Source organism: Struthio camelus, chromosome 8, assembly GCF_040807025.1.
Source record: "Struthio camelus isolate bStrCam1 chromosome 8, bStrCam1.hap1, whole genome shotgun sequence".
NCBI classification, from domain to species: domain Eukaryota; kingdom Metazoa; phylum Chordata; class Aves; order Struthioniformes; family Struthionidae; genus Struthio; species Struthio camelus.
The window spans coordinates 19098100-19118774 of NC_090949.1; the positions used below are offsets into that span (position 1 = coordinate 19098100).

Genomic DNA, 20675 nt, shown 5'->3' on the forward strand with positions numbered 1-20675 from the left:
CTGCACCATTTCCTTGCCTTTTGAAAGAATGTGAAAATAACATTAAGTGTCTAATTAAAAGCCGTGTTTAGTAAACAAACTCTTATTATGCTTTTTCACAATAGAAAATTTCCATTCTTTGTCACGTGGCCTGATTCAACACCCTCCAAAATACTGCTTTTCTGAAGTCTATATAACTGGGACTTTACTCCCAGAAATGTCAGAGGGAGCTCAGGCTACTTATGCTCTTGGCAATAGAGCAGAAGGATTTTTGTTAGAAGTAGGGATGGTAGAAAATGACAGTGTGGTAAATACACGTTTGAAAGTGATGCATTGTCCACTTTCCTTAAAACAGCTTTAAGATTGACAATAACTATAGTAAAGCATCTTTAAATATCTTGATTTTTCGTTCAAAACTGGCTTCATGAAGGCATTACGGAAGAGAAGTGATATTTTTGGCTTATGAAGCAAGATGTAGTGTATAAAGCAAATATGTAGTATATGGCAAAAAATGTCTGTATGTGGTAGTGTGATGTCCCAAAATAGTGAACTTTTTATGATACATAGGCATCTGTTGCTTTCGTTATAACCACTTTGGTCTTGGGTAGAAGCGTTTCAAAAACACCGGCTTGGTGGTACCATGGCAAACGTCAGAAGTGTAGTAGGTTAATGTGCCTCAGTTTCTCATTTCAGGAGCCCGTCAAATTCCGATTTTGAATCGGTTAAAGCACTTTTTTGGAGCCTGATCTGCTGTCACATAGTTCCTATTAGCTCTCCCTCCAGTTCCTTTAGTCCCAGGTGGTTTGAGCCATCTTTCGAAACTCAGGCTTTATTGCTTGGTGTTTCGTTAGGCTTCTAGGGCTGCCTTCGCGGGTCACTGCTCCAACGAAAGCTTTCTGGTGGTACCGTGGATAGGCCAGGTCTGGACGCTGCTGCCTCTCGGGTCTCTCATGCTGCTCGTTCTTGTTGCTGCCACTGAATGGCCTCGAGTGCTCGTCTTCCTCGCAGTTCCTCCCAGAGCGCGCACAGACCACTTCCAGAGCGAGGGAGGCTGGTAGTTAGGAAAACCGTTATCTCGCCACTCCATACGCCCTTCTTGGGCTGTAGGTTAAATCGAGTCGCAAGAGTTGGGAAAGAAATAATGTTCCGTCATTTAGATGGTGAAATATGTTCCCATAGCCTTTTTGCAACACAGTGAAGGGCCCGAAATGGTTATCTGTGATTGCCTTCTCTTGTCTGTCTTGTCATGACTCCATCCCTTCTTTACTTGCTTCCATGAACTGGAGATTTAGCTAGTGGAAGTTTACAGAAGTAAGCTTTGGCAGGCTGCTGGTGCTAGTGACGTGGAGATAATAAATCACAACAGGTTGTGTTACTGAGTCATTGATTCCAGTGGAAACTATAGCTGCAGTTGCAGAGATATGCTTTAATTCTCCCTTTCTCATCTTCCCACTAAATTAAATCTAACCTGGAACAGAATCCCTGAAAAGGTTTCTGCTGCCTTATTTTGTCTGTGTCAACTGAACGCAATATACTGATTCTGTTAAGGTTATGGTAGATTAATAGGAGGTGAGTGGACAATTAGCTGTGTATGATTAATATAGATAAACTGCTGCTGGCAGCCCTGCACTTTGGGGAGAGATTTCCCCTCCGCATGGATTTTTTATCATTCTAATAACTGTTCTACAGGACTTCTGAAAGCTGCACTTGCTTTGGCATGGTTTCAACTTTAATGGAAAATCCCAGGATTTTCTTTTTAGAGGCATGTAAATGTCTAAGAGTGATCCATGAAATCCTGCTTTCATCCCGAGAAAGTGTTAAGCAGCGTTAATTCCTGCCATGATCTCTGGGAGATGGCGAGTTCCCCAGCTACTAGGAAGTAGAATTAAAATCTGCAGATAAGAAATGCTGATGCTTTTATACCTTTGTTTTCAAAAATGTGAAAAATGGAAGTGGAATTTTGTGATAACTGTGAGTGGTCTTGAGAACACTACACTGAAAATGAAAAATGAACACTAACCTGAAAACGAAGAACTTTACTGCTGCATGAAAGCATCTTGTCTCTGTGGCTGGTAAGGACTATGCAAAACTGTTAGATGATTCACAGACGTGTGACACATTTATGTTGCATCTAATTTCAAAAGCAACATGTTTCTTAACCACCTACCAAACAGAATTGCTCTCTTGGTGCTTATTGCTCTTTGTGTGTGCAGATTTACGAACAACTGAGGAGATGCTTTGAGATTCAGAGTACCTAATATTTCTCTATTCGTGTTTTTACCTTTTCCCTATTAAGGGACCAAAGCACATCAAAGTATATTGTCAAAAACACTAGCTGGATCCCTGCAGCATGTGTGGGCTTCTCTGAACGTTGCTTCAAGTTTCGATATTTTACCCTGAGCTTTACTCCACTCTTACGAGTTCTGTTGCAGGTCTAATATTATACAGCTCAGGTCAAAATAAGAAGAATGTTTCTCTTCTGCTCATTTATTTGCCTCAGTCTTGGCTTTTTGGTTCATTATTTGTGCTGGAGGGGCCTTGATGGGTAGTGGTGGAGCTGGTGCTGTGAGGAGAGGGGTTGATTCACGCTGTGTAGCTGCGAGCGCTTCACTTGGCTATTCTGAGCCGTCTCCCGCAGATGCCTATCTCCCTCTCTCTAGGCTAAATAATGAACTTGCTTCTTACCTCAGTATTCTGAGTGATAACTACATTAAATAATTAAAATGTCATAGGGCAAAGAAAGTAAGTATCTCTGAGTCAGATCCAAAAAAAGAAAAAGAAAAGGATATTTAAAAGGAGAGAAGGAAGTAGGTTAAAATAAGAAACAGAAGGGGCTGTGTTGAGCGTTTGCAATGTTCATGCTCGCCAGGGTATGTATGTGAGACCGCTGATGGTTGGTTCTGAGGGCTTTTCCTTCTGAGGAATGGTAACCGATGCAATGTCTCGTCTGCCAGGTAACTCATGTCCTTAAATACCGTGGCAGCATTACAATGGCAATTTTTGTAAGAACAGAAAATTTTCTTGAGAGGCATAAAGGCCTTTTTTCAGGATGAGGGATGTATTTTCTTGTCTATGTACAGTGCAAAGAAAATTACAATCCTCATTTGCCCCAGGGGTCTGCGGGCTTTACCTGGGTGATCGTGTGCAGAGTAAGAGTATCTTCTGGTGCACGTTTTGTTCTTTGGACTGCTCAGCTTTTCAATAACAAGTTTTCAGAATACTATATTTGATTCTTGCTTTCTCTAAGCACAGAAAGAGCCTTTTAATCTGCATTTCTCGCTACAGTGAGCGTCCATGGCCTGCAAACTGATTTTTCTGAGTCCTCGTCAGACTTGGAGGTTTCCTTATTTAACCTCAGAAGTGCGGCAAGGCGTGCGGATGAACTCGGCGGCAGAGGCTGCTTCTGGTGCAGTCATTTTGAATGTCCTCACAACAACAGGAAGAAATAGAGCTGGGGCACTTTTTCCACTCTGCAGCCTCTGAAAAGTAACCACTGAAGGAGATGAAGTGAGGAGATAAGGGTGGATGTGGCAGCAGTTTCCGAATCAGCCAGTAGGCTGTGTAATGCTCAGAGAAAATCTGTAGATATATTCCTGAACGTATAAAACATTCTTTGGTTCAAATACTCTGGCGTGCCCTAAGTACTTTAAAGAAAGAGCTACTTTTGGTTTGTTCTGAAGAGTAAGTAGTTAACGTTCAAGGCAGGTGTTGAAACAAAGTGATGGTTGCCTTTTTTGGAAGAGTCGGTTGAATTCTTTCCAGAAAAAATAACGTGCTTGGCTCAGTTAACCTTGCCTTAGGACTTTGTAGTAAAAATCCCAACATTGGCAAGCACAGCAGGCTCTGCGCTCCTTTTAAAAAATGTGTAGTGGAACCAGCGTTTCAAGTACAGATTTTAGTGTATGATTAAAAAAAAATTGTGATAAGTTTCATCTTTAAAGATGCTTACTGTATGACAATTTAGTGTGAGTGTTTGTGCCAGACTTTTGGTTGCTCTGCTTTCTGTCTATGCATTTCTCCCTGTGACAGCTCAGTGTCTTTGGGGTTCACTGGTAGGACCTTGCTTGCAGGAAGCCAGGTATCATGCTACAGGATAGTACAGAAGAATGTCTTAAAGTTTTAATTAATGATAAATGGAAATCAAGTGTATTCTGAGGAAGAAAACTGTTGTGTTAACAGAAATTTTAACCATCTCACATGCCAATAATAATATTCAGTGGAAAATACGATGAAAATGCATTATTGTACGCTAATAAATTTCTTACATCAGTATTCAGAAGGATTATTTTTTTCTCTCACGTTTTCCTCAGTTGTCCTAAAGGGTTACACTAATACTTACTTATTCTCTGTTAGTGACCATAAAAAAAATACTAGGAACGTTGTGAAATATTGTACACAAAAAGCAATTGCTGTAGTTCTCAGATGCACTGTGTGGCACTTTTGAAGTTGTTGAGGAGTTTCCACTGAGAGTGGAAAGACAGCATGTATTGAATATCCCTACAAAATAATTGATTAAATCCTTAAGTCCTGTGACCTTCATGCACAAGAGATTTTCCTAGTTATGCCAGGGCTGTACAAAGCTGTCCCATGTAGCTTCTGAATGTGCTAGCTCAGATATAAAGACAGCTAAGTGGTAGGTCTCTGCGTGACCTGTCTTGTGCTGTGTCCGCATACGCTTCATCCCTTGGGGTTGTGCACATGGTAAAACTGAACGTGTTAGGAGCTAATTTCCTGTGTTGTAGGAGTGCCCCATATAATCAGTCCATGCTATAACTATATTTAAACAGTGGAATTACAAAGTGACTACTACTTACTACTTTTTCAAGATAGCTGTGGCTATCTTTTCCTAGTATCCGCTCTAAGGGGAGTGGATTTTCTGTGGTGGCACATACCAACGGTGATCATCTCTGAAAGTCCAAGCTGCAGCTGCTAGATGTGTATTGAATGCAGTACAATAATATCTCACGGTTTATCTCCCTAAGAAGGCAGAATTTACTTTCTTATTTGAGAAGTGTGTTAATATGGTGTATTCTGTGTTACACTGAATAAAGTCTTTTTTTCAATTAAAGGAAATGTTTTATGGTAGTCAGATGAAAAACAATAAGAAAGGAAGATCATTCACAATTGAAACATGTTACTTTAAACTTTGAAAACTATTCTGGCAAAAGCATGAAGAACTCCTAAACTGTTTTCTGTGACAGGTCTGGTCAAACTGAACTCTGAATTACATGGGCCTCCTCTTAGAGGCGAGTGTGTTATATGTGCATAATAAATGCCAATGTAATAGCTGGAGGCATGAGGAGAGCTTTGAAATGTTTTCTATGTGCCAAGGGCATAATTTATATGTCTACTTTGACAAATACTTCTATATGCTAAACAAACTGATGCAGAGCATTGTGAAATAGTGCTATTAACGGTAGTCCCAGGGAGGGTAATGGCTGGTTGCTTTTAGTTAGTTTTGTGTAGTTGGAGCCCAATTTCAGATAATCCCTGTTACTTAATTCATATTGATATATTTTGTTGTTTAAAATGTTAGACAGATGCTTAGGACCATTGTTCTGCTATATTGTAAATAATATTCAGGACCAGTTAGAAAATGTTATGGTGTATTTTTCACAGGTCTGATCAACGTCATTGTTAGGTGTTTTGGATTTTCAATTCAAGAAAAAATATACTTTTGCTCTATCAAAGAATGGAGCAGTCTGGGTTACAGTAGAAAGCCTTGGCATTGCAGCAATACTTATGAGTACTTGTATGTCCCCTTGCTACAGGTTTGTCTGACTTGTGCTCGGGAGCAAAACCTAACGCGCCCTCTTCCCCCCCCCCCCCCCCCCACCTTGATGCACTGTACTGTTCCTCCTGCCTCCACCGAAAATAGCATACTGGAAGCGGGAGCTGGTTTACCTCCCCTCATATTTATACAGGCTCTTGGGGGCTGAAATGAAGACACTTAACTCTCTTTACCTGCTCTGGGATACTGAGAAAACATTTCTTTATCCACCCTTGAGGGAAAGTGAGGTCTTCTACAGCTGTTATGCAGTGGGAAGGAAGAGGAGAGCAACACAGCAACTCAGACGTCTTCCTAGGCTGCTCTAGGGACAGTGTAAGAGTAAGGTACTGCCCTGAGGTCTTGTCTGCTGTAATAGTCTGGGAGCAGGGGGCTGTGTGTTTTATCTGTGCAAGCTCTAGTCGCACACTACTCCAGGAAATACAGGATTCCTACTTTGACTGCTTGCTAGGGACCTCTTGAGAGCTGGCATGGGTTCAGATAGTGCTAGCCACATCCCTCTGCAGGAACAGGATAGCAAAAGGTTGATGTTGGGATGATCTTCCTTTGCAGTAAATCCAAAATGACTAGTTTATTTCTCAAGACCAATGCAAGTTGAAGAAAGTCCCGGTCTGAAAGGGAACCTGAGCCTGTGCCCTCTTCTTCTCTTGAATGATGCTATTGCCGCTCCAATGGATTTGAAAATCTTAGGTTTTCCCATTAAAAACCTGTTACACCTGTACTTGCCATTATTTTGACTATTTTAAACAGTGTGTTAGTTTTTCCCATGAAGACCTCAGTTAATATTCCCTATTTATAAAAATTTTTCTAAAGTTGTACGATTCATCTGCTTTGTGTTAGACCACAGCATTTCCTTGCTTCCTGTAAATAAAGCAAGTAAACGTTGCCTCTTAGCCTTTCCCTTTCTTTACTTTGTATCTCTCTGTAAGTCTTTATTTGTCTCAGAGCTTGAAAACTCATGTTCTTTCTGACTTGGGAGTTAGTTCAGTAGTTCCCAGGTTTACTGAGCTTCACTTCCTTCTCTCCTCTCAGCTATTTGGTCCACGTTATTCTTACTTCCTCCTATCTTAGAGGCTTAGAGCCCTCCTTTATTCAGCTGCCATGTGTACCCTAGCTGGACTGATTGATTGGAAACCTTATGCTATTTAAAGCAATTACTTTTAAAAAAAAAAAAAAATCTTTCAAAAGGAGTCGTTGTGCAGGTGTTCGAATATACAAAATTTAGGCGTTGATGGCAAATAGGCTGTAATTATCTTCCGTGAATGCATTTTTGGTATGCCAGATTACGCTGCTTAAATGTTCTACGTGTCTATGCAGATAAATGTATCTCACTAAAAATATGTTTTTATTCCCATCAGGTATCCTTAGGTTCCGTTGTTCAGTTTGAGAAGGGAAACTTCTCTTTGTCAGCAGAAACAGAAGAAAAACTTTTTCCTGAGAAAAATGAACATCTGCTACAGTGGGCCCAGAAGGAGTATGGAGCAGTCACATCTTTCACTGAACTCAAAATATCAAGAAACATCTATATCAAAGTAGGAGAAGGTAAAAACTTAACAGAATTGACTGAGGATTCTAGATGATGAGAATAAGTCATGTTAGAGTAGTATTTCACATTTGTTTTTAATCATTAAGCATAACTCTCGTGTTCCAAATGATGTGATATGAAAGGGAGAGGCAGGGAAAGAAGAGCAAGCTTAACGACTAGAGCTTGGATTTAGGCAGCTTTTTAATGGATTCTGGGGCCCTAATTTTATGCTCATAAATGTGGATGGAGAGTCATTGGCCAGAATCTTACAGGAGTCAAATAATTCAAAAGTTTTATCTTCTAAAAGGAATAAATCAGTCATGGTGATTGACTGGGTGGCTTCATGTCCAGGACTGAGGTTGAGAACTTAAGGTAGGGTTTTTTCCAAAAAAAAAAAAAAAAAACAGACCTGAGTTGTGGATTTTTTCCAGTGTTTCCTTGTAGAGGGATCCAGGCTACTTTGAGCAAAGAATAGTCTTCCTCACCAAGATAAGTAGCCACAATCTGATAAGTTTTCATTGCAAGGAGCAGATTTCCCGTGCCTGTGAGTTGCACGCCAAATTCTCAGGTGGCCACAAGCCACAGGATATATGCTATGCCCCATGGGGAGCTGATAGGAGGAGAAGCTCTGATTGCAGGTGGGAGATGACAGCAACACCTCAGGGATCTCACAGGCCCATATTAGGGCAGAGCTGGGCTGGGCTGGCTGTGCAGCTGAGTGATAGTGGAGTAACTGAACAATATGAGCCGCTGAACCCCTTTCTGGCTCTGGCTTTCCCACAGCTGGTCAAGAGCTTCGGCGTGTGAGTTGCACTTGAGCTGTTCTTAAACTGCAGATTACACAAGAGCCACAGCTTTTCTGGATGAACACATTACGTTCTTGGAGCAAAGCAGTCAGTTCTGGAGGAGTACGCTACTTTTCTCTATTCACACTGTTTTCCAGAAAATATGTAGGGAGCAAAAGGAGCTGAAAGATGTTGAATTTGATATGTCTGTAGTTTCGCAAAGAATCATCACTGCAGTGCAGGGAGGGCAGCTTCCCTCTATCATACGGGATGATTGGGGGTGAATTTTTTCCTTTTCATAAATACGGAACGCTTAAAAAATTCCAATGTTCTTTACATAACAGCCTGCAGTTCGCTGTTCTTTTGGTGCTCTGAAGACATTGTCCAAGTGTACACAGTTATCAAAAGCAGGGCGAATGAAGGCTGATGAGAGTGAACCAGGGTGTGCTGTATTGCGGCTAGGGGTCCAGCTGTTTTGAAACTCACTGTTCTGTCCTGAGAAGTTCAGTCATGCGAACAGCAGAAATCAGTGGGACATTCTAACAACATCCAGCAAGTGCTGATGGGCTCAGCGTTTACTAGCACCAGCGGGCTGTCTTGCTTAGTAGTGCTTCAGCACTATTTCTAGAGAAACCCCTGAATAGCTGAACAAGTTGGTTTATCCCCCCCCCCCCGCCTTCTGTGGAAAAAACTTTCCTAACCACCTGTATGTGATCGTTTGATTTCCTGAAGCGTGAGGCTTGCCCCAGAGAATCAAAACATGCCTGGGTTAGTTTTATCCAGAACCTGCTAAATTTGTGCAGGATTCCCCTCCGTGGTTTTTGTTCTACTTGGCACCAATCTTGGGTTTTAATGCCAGAAGATCATTCAGAAATATATTTATTAGCTTATTAAAGTGCTCTTGGAACATATGCATGGGAGTAGTGGTCGCTGTGTTGTGGAGATGAACATTTAATTAGATATGTCAAAAAACAGATCAAGTTTTGTTTGTTGATTTGCACATCTCCAGTCAAACTAAGCAGTTAAATATCTGAGAGCTTTGCATCATCCTTAGTGTGGTAAACACAATTTAGTTAAGAGTAAGCACACAAAAAGGAACTTGGCAAGCAACCAAAATAGACAGTTTCTGAAAAAGCTCCTACAAGCTAGCTGAACTGTAACCATATTTGATTTTGATTTAAATCCCTGGCAGAAGAATGAATATATGTGTATGTGTGGGGGTTATGCATGTGTTGAGGGGTGGGGAGAGGGTCAGTTCTTGAACTGCAGCAGTTGTACAAGAAGGAGTTCTACGAAAAACACGTGGGACACGGACTTGACCTACATCGCTGTAGAACCACTAAATTCCGCAAAACGCAGCCTGTGCTGCGGGACATTTCAGGCTTGTGATACAGATATCACACTACTCAAGTATCTTAGTCGGGTACCCTCAGCTTCTACTCTCTGAATCACGGGTAATATTACCCACCATCTATAGGTTCCCCGATTGTGCAGTTGGTGGCCACATGGAGTAGGGCCTTGCTATGTGACTGATACAGATTTCAATGGCGCTGTTCACAGAGTTATCTACATTTCAGCTTCACTCAAGCTATAAAAATATAAAATTGGAAGATTTAACATTTTAGAGGCTTAGGCTATAACTGAATACAGCAAACAAAAAAGACCTGAAGAAGGATGGTCTTTTATAGATTAAAACTGCGTCTGATGCTGTGGCCCTCTGAGAGCACTTTTGAAGCTGCAACTGAAAGGCGGGTGGGCGAAGGATGGGAGGGTAAGAAATGGGGTCAGGGCTAGGTCCATCCGAAGGATGCAGGTTGCATCCTTCAGGAGTACGGAAGAATAGCTCATCGGCCACCCCAGCGGTGCTGAGCATCATGAAAGCTTAAACAGGCCAGAACGAGGCTTCTCTGCCTTGCTTTGGTTTGTGCAGTAAATGAGATGGCAAAGCAGTTGCTATAATAATTCTTATCAGATTTTTACAAGCCTGGGCTGCTTCCAGTAAATGTGATCCTAGTACACATTTCAACCAGCAGAAGTCATTTTAATTCCTCATGCTTCAATAAGATACTATTGAACAAATCAGAAAGACTTTATCAGTTACCTAAACGTTGCCTGACACACCCAGGTACCACCAGACTAAATCCAGGGCAGATGTGCTAGCCTGGAGGGAGGTTAATTTCAACACATTTCTGAACTAAATAAGAAAAAAACCTCTTGGACCGTAACAATGACTAGACTGAAAAATAGCATACCAAGGTATTAATTATATTCCACATATAATCTGTTTACAAACTGTAACATTGTGTTCTTGTCCTGGGAGAAGTTTAAGCTTTAGTCCTGAATCTGAATTTGTATCCTGTACGCACTGGCATAGGTACTCCGTGCTGCACGGCAATTATTTGATTTAATAGTTGCAGGTTTAATAGGTTATTGCTTTGTGCCAGGTTGTAGCTTTTAGCCATTTGGCCGGCCACTGCTTCCTGTCACGTGCCCAGGGCGAGTACCTTTGAGAGCTTCACCCTTCCTGACACAGACAGCCTGCAGCAGCTTTCCTGCTAGCGCTTCTACCATACCACTAAGTTTCCTGGGGTGCTGTTTTAAAGTTGAGATTGTGATGTCCTTAATGCTAAAGGCTGGTAACCTTGAAAATATGTGTGGAAAAAAACAGCCACCTGAGTGGCAGAGGAAAATCCCTCACACCTCGCTCATCCCCAACTCAGGCTTTGAAAGGCAAGCACCACTTGGATAGGGTTTTTATTGCTGAATTAATCTGCTCTTGCCAAGGGTGTCTGTCTTGGAGAGTGACACGTGAGTAATAGCTCTCGTTTTTCACAAAAATCTAATGATTTTAAGCTGGGATACTCAAACTCCATCCAATTTAGCCAGGAGCCTGTGGGTGACACCTAATTTGTACAGAACGGAGCAGACGGTGTCTGCCCTCATCTTTAAAATGGAGGTGCTGCCCACAGAAACTACAGATCCCAGTGTGCAATACGCTGTGTTAATGCCAGCAGATTGGCGAACCCTGAAGGGACAAGCCGCTGCCAGCTGCTTTGCAGCCCTCCGTTGGGTGCAGGCCGGGGGACGATGTGCCAAGACATCTGCGTAGCCCCAGCAAAGCCCCTAATCTGACGTTATTCCAAGCGTGCCTCATGTCAGATTCCATACTGGTAGTGCTCTGAGGTGAGAAAGAAGCGTAGGGTCCATAAATTGACAGTTTGCTGCCTGCTTTAATAAGCTTTCTAACTGGTTACACACACGTACAGTCTCTTTCCAACGTAAGTAAACAGCCCTGAAAACTAAACTAAAAGGGGAGGGGAGGGGGGGAAGCGCAGTGACCAAAGAAAGAGGAAATTAGATCTACTTTCCTTTTCTGTTACAGCCAGGGTCTTGGTAACTGGCACTGACAAGGGTAAATACCTTTTTAGGGGGTGGGTAAATATGTGTGCCAAGTAGTTAAGTGACTGAGAGTTGCAACGAGCTGCAGAGCACAAGCGTGCTGTGGAGTGGAGGTCCCGTCCGGGGAGTGGCGGCGCTGGTGGCAGCGGGAGACGTCGTGCTTTCGGAGTTGCAGAGACATCTAACGAAGACGCCAGGAACAGGAATCGAGCTCGTGGCAGTGGTTAATGATAGCACATGCGGCAATTACCCACAAACTACTCAGAGGCTATTATTTTATAGCGTGATATGTGTTGCAGCACTGCAGCTGAAAATTTAGTACCTATTATCTTTTTGTGTATCTAGGTATAAATACATTTATAAATTTAAGTTCAGGATAGATCATTTGGGATCATTTTCCATTCTCTGCTGTTGTGGGAGGAGTTGGTGGAACTGCAGCTGCCTTCAAGGCTAATCTGGCAGGGTGCGTACCAGATGGTAGGGCAGGGCTTTTCTGGGCGGTATGAATATTACAGCTTCATATAGCTTTCACAGATTCTCTAGAGAAGAAAGCGAGGTTAATAGTCAAAGACTGCTTTGTGTAAGATCAGGAGAAGAAACTTTCCTAATTGTTTCCACTGGGGCTGGGGTCACAGGAGTCTCTGGTCTCTCCATAAAGTTGTGTACCGCACACAAGTGACGTTTCAGCTCTAACTTAGGGAGCAAATGCTAAAAGTGACCTCAACTCGGCTTTTAAGAGTCTGTCCACAGTTTTGGATGCATCACATTTGATGCATGCTTTCTGTCGTGGTACTCTTTTTTAATAGGAAAAGTTTTGTGGTCAAAGCAAAGCTCAGAGGACGCTGCGGAGTTCTAGTTCAAGTCCTACAAGGCTTTACGTGGCTTTTGAGCAAGGTACTTAGTCCTTCTGTGTATCTTGGTAATTCGTTTGTAAAGTCATCTCCGAAATGCAAAGTATTCCTATTTTTCAGTGGAAATCCTGATTGTTGGTGTGCAACTTTACAGGCTCTGCATGAGAACTTCATACCAAGTGACTTTTTTCTGCTCTGCATTGTACGCTAATAAATGTTCATGATCAGCTAGGCAATTAAAACCAAAATCTACTCTAGAGTTTCCTCATCCCAGTTACGGGTATTATGATCAGACTTGCTTAATATCAAGAACTTGTTTTGTTCTTTTCTTGATCTATTCAGTTTTCCATACACAAAGAACTACAATATTTCTACACAGCCCTGACTAACTACACAAAATATAGGGAAATATACTGAGTAGGGAAATGGAAAATACTTTCTATGTTATATAAATGTGGTAAGCTTATAATAAGAATAAAATATTTTCTAAAGGAAGGAGTTGATCATACCTCATTTAAATGTTTTCTGAGTTAGTTTCAGAAGAAAAAAATCTTTTTTTAAAGGTGTAAAGAATAAATTATTCATTTTGAAAAATGCTTGTGTATTTTGCTTCAGTACTATTTTGAGATTTCTCTTGGAGTGGGTTTTCTTTCAATAAATATTCAGATTCATAAATAGAAACTGTTCAAATTAGAAGTGTGTATTTTGCTATTTCAACAAGTATCTGGCTTTCAACGTTATGTTGATTTATCGTAACTACTCATGATGGATAATAAACCTTTTAGTCTAAAGATCTGCATCATAAAAAGTAGTGCTGCGTTGAAGTAGATGCTGTACGTAAACGTATGTAAATAGATGTGAATGTGTAAAGGTGCATATACTGTTTGTTTTTTTTTTTTTTTTTTATCTTTTTGCAGATCAGGTTTTTCCTCCATCATGCAACATAGAAAAGAACTTTCTGTCTTTAAATTACCTTGCGGGATACCTGCAACCAAAAACAGCCGAAGGGTGCCTTATGTCTAACTTAATCCAAGAAAGAGAAGTTCATATCATTGAATTAATCACTCCAAATTCTAATCCATACAGGTAAAGTATCCACTAAGTATGTTAAATCTGTTTAAGCGTGTTAAGTCTGAATTTACAGCTGAACACTTCCTGTGTCTCTTGAAAGGGAAATTATGGTAGCCATTTCTTTGTTAGAAGGAGAGCTGGGACCTTAGTACTTTACTTTAAATAGAAATTAGTTCTTCAGTGTGTAAAGATATTAGATTCTGCTTCCAGGATTAGTTTTTCTGGGCAAGACTGTGAAGTACAATTCTTACGGACTATACGCTATCCCCATTCTGTGGGCAGAAATCCTGCTTAGGTCAATTGGATTTCTCCAAGAATATTATGAATAAACATGTATGAAAAATGGCAAAATCTGACATAGAGGCTTTAAAATGAGTCCGCTGTTTGAGGAGGTGAGAGAGATATTGCAGGTAGTCTTGACCCTTGTCACAGGCAGCTGTAACTGCCAGCAAGGCCTAGGGCACTGGTTCCCAAACTGTGTGGTCCATAGGTCACAGGTGATCCACGGCAGATGTTCAAAGTCTGTGGTAAATGTTCCACAGTTGCTCTACAGAATCACATATAACAGTATTTTCTGTAAAGTTTTCAGTTGAGTTTAAGGATAGTTTGATAATCTGCAAGAAATGCTGAGGGTTGGCAGTGGTCCACTGACCAGAAAAAGTTTATGAACCAGTGGTTAGGGAAAAGTATTTAACTCCCTGAACCAGGTTATTAGGGTTAGATAAATTGTCAAAGTCACTGTGAACTTGGGAGGTAAGACATTTAAAGCATTCATCCTTGGCCTCTCTCTTCTAGATCTTAGTGGTAGCAGATGAATGGGGTTTGCTTCAGAAACTCACACCTGTAAAAGCTTTTCATAGGAGCACAGTATTGTTGCTAGAGCAGATATTTGCTGTGAGGCCGAGATGTTTGTCCCTTTGCGAGACGCAAAGAACAATTTCCTCAGAGTTAAGGGAGAGTTAAAATCCTGCTCTCTGCAGGCGGTCATTGGACACCCAGTATTGTCCAGTTGTGCCCCTTGTGCAATTGCGTTTGGGTAAGTCCCATCCCTAATCGGGAAATTATCCAGGGAGATGGAGGTGAGAGGAAGAGTTTTTGCACAAACTCTTCCTGTCTCACTGCAGGATGCTTAAAGTATTCCCTTGCAAAGCAACCCTGGGAGCGTAAAGAAATGTGGAGAAGTGGTGGGAGGTGAGTAGGTAAGTCCAAATGATTTGCCTCTGTTTGGCATGGGTAACTACCCCATCCTGAACGGAGCTGCTTTTCTGCACTAACATCACTGTAACCCCCTTGCAGCACTATGCAGTAACAGCCCTCTGTTTCCTTGCCCACTGGGCTTTGGCTTGCTGAGAATACATGGTAAGAATTTACTTTTCAGAGGATCACATTGCAAACATTTAAAAAATGTTATTAGTAAAACTTCACAGAATGACAGAATGGTCGAGGTTGGAAGGGACCTCTGGAGATCACCTAGTCCAACCCCCCTGCTCAGGCAGGGTCGCCTAGAGCATGTCTCCTAGGATTGCGTCCAGACGGCTTTTGAGTATCTCCAGGGAAGGAGACTCCACAACCTCTCTGGGCAAGCTGTTCCAGCGCTCTGTCCCCCTCACAGTAAAGAAGTTTTTCCTCATGTTCAGATGGACCTTCCTGTATTTCAGTTTGTGCCTGTTGTCTCTTGTCCTGTCCCTGGGCACCACTGAAGAGAGTCAGGCCCCATCCTCTTTACACCCTCCTAAATACACGTTTACACGTGCTTACGCACATTGATCAGATCGCCCCTCAGTCATCTCTTCCCCAGACTGATCATGCCCAGCTCCCTCAGCCTTTCCTCATAGGAGAGATGATCTGGTCCCTTAATCCTCTTAGCGGCCCTTCACTGGACTCGCCGCAGGAGCGCCGTGTCTCTCTTGTACTGGGGAGCCCAGAACTGGACACAGTACTCCAGGTGTGACCTCACCAGGCCTGAATAGAGGAGAAGGATTGCTTAAAAATTGACGAATGTTTCGGTTTCTGTTTGCTTCGTTCCTGCTTACGCGTATTATCTACAGCTATCTTTACAAAGTTTATATCCACGTAGAAACATACAGAAGCTGAGTAGAACGTGCGTGTAACTGCAGGAGAAAAAAAGGTCCCAAGATACAAAGTGTCAGTGTGGGATGTTAGATGAAACATGCTATTTGGGAATGAGCACGTTCTTGTGACATACAGTCCAATAAGATCATCTGGAAGTAAAGATTTCTCTATTAAATTAATATTTTGCACGAGGAGATGTGGTTGATGGGTACAAACCCATTTGCTCTACTTATTTTACTGAGGTCTTGAAAATCTGGATGTTCATCAATTTTCCAGCAATCAGTAGGTTGGACATCTGTTTTCTTTTCGTTTTAAAATAAGTATATATGCAGGAGTATTGGAAACTAAATATGACACTATAGTAATTCCTCAACGCATGCGAGAGTCTAAGCAAAATAATTTCCACAGTTTAACCGTATAGAGATATTCCCTGTGCATTTGTTGGTATTGTTAAACTTGTTTACTTTGTCTTTTTGCCTTTTTTTTTTTTAAGGTATGGTTTTGAGCTTTAATACCGTTATTCTGAGGAAACTGAAACAACTACATTTAGACACTGTTACAGTGAAAAAAGAAAATAGTATTTACTGTATAAAGTAAACTGCTAGTCATTGAACTAACCTGTTCCAAATAATAGCTGAAAGGAGTAGCACACTTTTTGTAAACAAGAGACAAATCAAATAACTATTATTTGTTTAAAAGGTATTTTTTCTATTGTTATATAAAATCATTTAAGCATATGTGGAGTAACAATCTGTTTTGCACATGTTGTGTTGTCTGGGATAATCTCCAGCATTTTAATCAGCTGGCCAGACACTGGAAACACGATGGATTGGAAGAAGGTTGATAGCTGAAAATTTCTGGCATTCTGGTCTTACTTTCTCTCTATTTTCCACATATAGTGCTTTCCAGGTGGATATAATCGTTGACATTAAACCAGCTCAACCAGGCGCCAAGCTTGTCAGAGACATCGTACTTATCCTCAAGTGTAAAAAGTCTGTCAATTGGGTTATCAAATCGCATGATGTCCAGGGAAAACTGGAAGTGATTGTAAGTTAAGGCACTTTTTTTTTTTTGTGAGGTATCATGCTGCAAACAGTATGTAATCTGTGTGAACGTGATATAACACTGTACCATATTGATTTCTGAATGTTATCTCTGTTAGGTGCTTTTTCTGAATTATTACTTCATTTCAAGGAGTAAATACAGAAACAATATGTTTTGACTTTCCATTGTGTATAACATATGGGCTATTAAACTGGCCAGCTCATCACGGAAGCCAGGTGTTTAGTGCAAAGATTTAGGGCATATGTCTGTTTCACTTCTGTTGAAGATGTACCCTGAACACTGAATTGGATGTTCATCTCCCTTTTTGCTGTTACCTCAGTGGATCTACAGGTTCATCACAGAAGTTGGAAGGATGCCTGTGACTGCAGAAGGGATAATCCTGGATACAAGGCGTCCACCCACATCTCCTTAGAAGTGGAAACTGTTTGCTCCTTCCGCTTGTGATTATAGTAGCCTCCAGCCCTCTCCCTCACCGGTATTTCTGTCCTCAGCAAGTGTTTGGTCAGATTGACCTCACCTCTGTTCTGACCACAAATAATAGGTTTTAAAAAAATTAAAACCAGGGTCCCTAAAGTTATACTTTTGAAACCGTACTTAGGTATAATTGGAAGTTCTGATTCGGAATGATTTTTTGGCACAGGCTCTGTGGCTCAACACCATTTCTACTGAGACAATATATTTTCCCTTTCTCTAACAAAAAATAGATTGATCTCACAGCCTATAAACGTGTGGCCCATTTCTGTCTTAAGTGATGGGTTAGAGTGCATTGTACAGTTGAGCTTAATGTTTGTTCAGGACCACCCAGTGGCCTAGTGATTAACAGTTTTGCAGAAACTTAAGATACACTTTCAACTCCCAGCTATCTGTATTTCACTTTGCATAATAGCTTGCTGCTCTTAATGTGTGCAAGGGCAATTCTGGCAGAACTCAGAGGCTGCTTGACCTAAACCTTCCAAGAGAACAAAGTGGGAGGCAGGGTTTGAAGTTTTGAGGTGAGGGATTTAAAAGGAAACAAATTGCGGTGCTGCTCAGAAAATAGACTAGAAAAATTATTTGAGGCGGATGATGAAATTCCCTTCTGATCCCTGAGACATCCTGATCTTATGGATGGGAAAGGACGTTCTGGTCATTCCGTAGGTCCTAAGTAATGGACCTTAAAGAGAAAGGTCAAGGTTAGTTGCCCAGGATTAGCATATTCATAAGAAGAGGGACAAAGAAAAACGTTTGCGTTCATAGCTTCATTCTGGGTTATTACATAAAATTTGCTGCTGCTTATTTAGGCCTCTTAGCCGGTACGATACGGGTCTGCTTTCACAGGCTAGAGAATAGTACGTTTAATTCACTTCATGCTTGTAGCTATCCAAGGAACCATATCCATGCAGCTACCTGTTTACGGCCGATGAATTTTCAGGTAGAGAAATCCTAGAGGATTTAAAACTGTCTGAAGTGCTGCACTTATGTTGAGTGTACAAAGCAAGACTGTTAGGTTTATTTGAAAGGTTTCTTTTTAATAATGATTGAGTGTGTATAAGTAAAAATCTGTTAAGTTTTATTCTTGCTGTAATGGGTGGCATTAGGTAACATTTTATTTAGACTAACAAAAAGAGAAAGTAATGCTGTATTTGGAAATGTCAGTATGTGAAAAACTTAGTTTATTTAGGTTAGGATTTGTGGTGAGTATTTCCTTTACTGCTTCATTCATATCGGTGCCTCACTTTCTGAATGTGTGTTTGATCTACTTTATTTCCGGGGGGGAGAGGGGACTAAATACCCCCATGTCATGAAAACCTGTGTACTTTCTGGGTTTAGGATCTGTTCATATCTATTGAGCTGAAGGCCTTTCCATGCCCAATTTTAGACAATGCATAAAAACATTGCTAAGCAATTAGGTAATGTTTCACAACGTTCTTTTTTTGTTAGTTGAATCAGTTTCACGCGCTTCAGTTTTCCTAACTTCTTGCCCTCAATACAAATCACAGTTTTCTTGAAGGCATCGGCAGCCTGAGAGTGAAAGGGTAATGCCAAGCTGCCTCAAACCCAGGACTCTGAGATGTTAAGGCCCAGGTTCATGGACTAGAAATGGAAAAGACCTCTCGGGTGATCTAGCTCATCTCCCAGCTTGCTGGTTCTTGAAACTCTGAAAAAGGAGGGACCCAAAACCCGGGAAAATGTGTGTAGTTAAGGCAAAATAATTACACGACTGAAGTGCAGGCTCATCCAAATTCAGAAATATGTGCATAATGCTTTTCTCCTAGGCTGTCTTTGGCTCCTGCTTGTGGCCTTACGTCCTTACATCAAACCTAGCGCAGTGTAGGCGAGTTTCTGTGGTTTTGGACTGCCTGCCATTCACATTGCTTCTTTCAGAATTAGTGCCTTTTTGCAGAGGTGTAGGTTGTTCAGTGGGCAAAGAAGTGAAACTGCAGAAAGGATTGATAAATTTTATTATTAGTTTCCATTTTCTTCAAAGACAAGTGTTTTGAGGGTCCAAGAGCAGGGGAGGTGGAATGCACAGAAGAACAAATCTGTGAAAGTTTTAAAAGCTTGAGGACCTAGAGGGACCATCCTTTAAATGGGAAAAAACTGTGCCTGCTGATTTCTGAAATGGTTGCTCTTCATTCTGAATAGTTTAGTAGGTGTCTCTCTTAGTTGTCTGTTTTCATACGTTGCATATGAAGGTGTTGACAGGGCAGGCAGGTGAAGGAAGGTTTGCCTACTCCTGCCGGCCCCGGTGGTCAGCTTTGTTTGGCTGAGGCAGTGCAGGACTGAACATTTACAGGGTCACTTGGAGCGGAGAGGTATAAACAAGCCCTGAAAATGGTCAGGTGCCAGCTAGGACAGTAAAAATCAGAGTTAATATTTATTCAGCTGTCTCATCTTCCCAAAAAAAGAAAGGGAAAGCAGAGAGGGAAATCCAGCAAAATTGGGGTAGCGTAGTATTTCCAACCAGTCAAATCTGTGTGGGGATGTGAAAACGTGTGATAAACCACGTTCAAATTTGTATCTGCTGAAAGATAACAAATTATTTGACACAAAACGGTAATAAGGCGCTGTAATTGGAATACCTATTGCTTCCTTTTTGTTTCTTATCTTCAATGACCTTTGCTGGTCATTGCTAACAGTACTGGTAACAGTATCCTCAAACTGGGCAACCTGCAGTTAAAATTCCCGTTAACTTCAATTCTGAAGCTTTGGGTGTTTAAAGAATGTAGGATAGAGCGTAGGAATTCTTCGTTAAGAAGAAATGAGGGAGGAAAAGGTAAATTATTCCATTTCATCAGCGCCCCCCCCCCCTTCAAGCTTTAATTTCTTTGTTCAAAAGCGGTATTTCTGAAGTCAAGTACAAAATGTAACCTTACTTTTTGACCTTGCGTAGAAGGCCCATATGACCAACGTCCAAAAATGAGCTGGGAAAAAGAGATCAGCGCTCTAAATCTTTTTAAGTTCTGTAGTGGGAGAGGATTAAGATTTGATCACGTTGCAGGAAACCAACCTAGAGATTAAAAAAAAAAAACGCAGCCTATATGATGGAGAAGATAATCAGGCATGGAAATGAAAGTGTTTGTTGTACAGCCTGAAGTGGTATAATCCACATGTAGAAAGTACAATTCAGTCGCGTTGCAGGAATCATTGAAAAGTGGGTCGCAGTGCTCTTTCCTGAATCGAGCGTGTTCAGCTTGTTCTGTGGTTGTTAAAGCAATTGTTTTAGTGATAATAGGACTGTTGAGAATGTGATATATAAATCAACATATTTAGCTTTATGTGTGTACAAGTTTAAATTTAGGATGCTTAAACACTTAAAAGCAATTTAACGTAATACCAGTGAATATTTTGTGACTGCCCCTCTAACAGCTAGAGATGCTTGTGGTATCCCTTTGACTTGCAGTTTTTGACAACAAAAATTGAAATTTTACGAAACTTTCACAGTAAAATGAAAGCTTACTGACTGTATGTATTTCATGGCTGCTTTTTGATGAGCAGTAACGCCTAAGTGTACGCAAGTGTGTTTTTCTGAGTTTGCTCTATCGATGTGTTTGTGTAACACTTAGAGTGTAACCCACTCTAAGTGGGTTACAATTTTTATTTATTTATAAGTACAATTTTTATTTATGTCTGGAAAGTATATATTGTCTTTTAAGCAG

General features: G+C 41.1%; 1 protein-coding gene across 7 annotated transcripts in view; it reads left to right on the top strand.

Moving 5' to 3' along the window:
- The window catches only part of TGFBR3 (transforming growth factor beta receptor 3), a 143572-nt gene that overhangs the window by 93579 nt on the left and 29318 nt on the right, over positions 1 to 20675 (top strand). For all 7 annotated transcript variants that reach the window (XM_009682539.2, XM_068952514.1, XM_068952516.1 and 4 more), the window contains 3 exons: positions 7126 to 7309; positions 13245 to 13413; positions 16371 to 16518. In XM_009682539.2, the coding sequence (XP_009680834.1) occupies positions 7126 to 7309; positions 13245 to 13413; positions 16371 to 16518 (501 nt within the window). The remainder of the gene's footprint in view (positions 1 to 7125; positions 7310 to 13244; positions 13414 to 16370; positions 16519 to 20675) is intronic.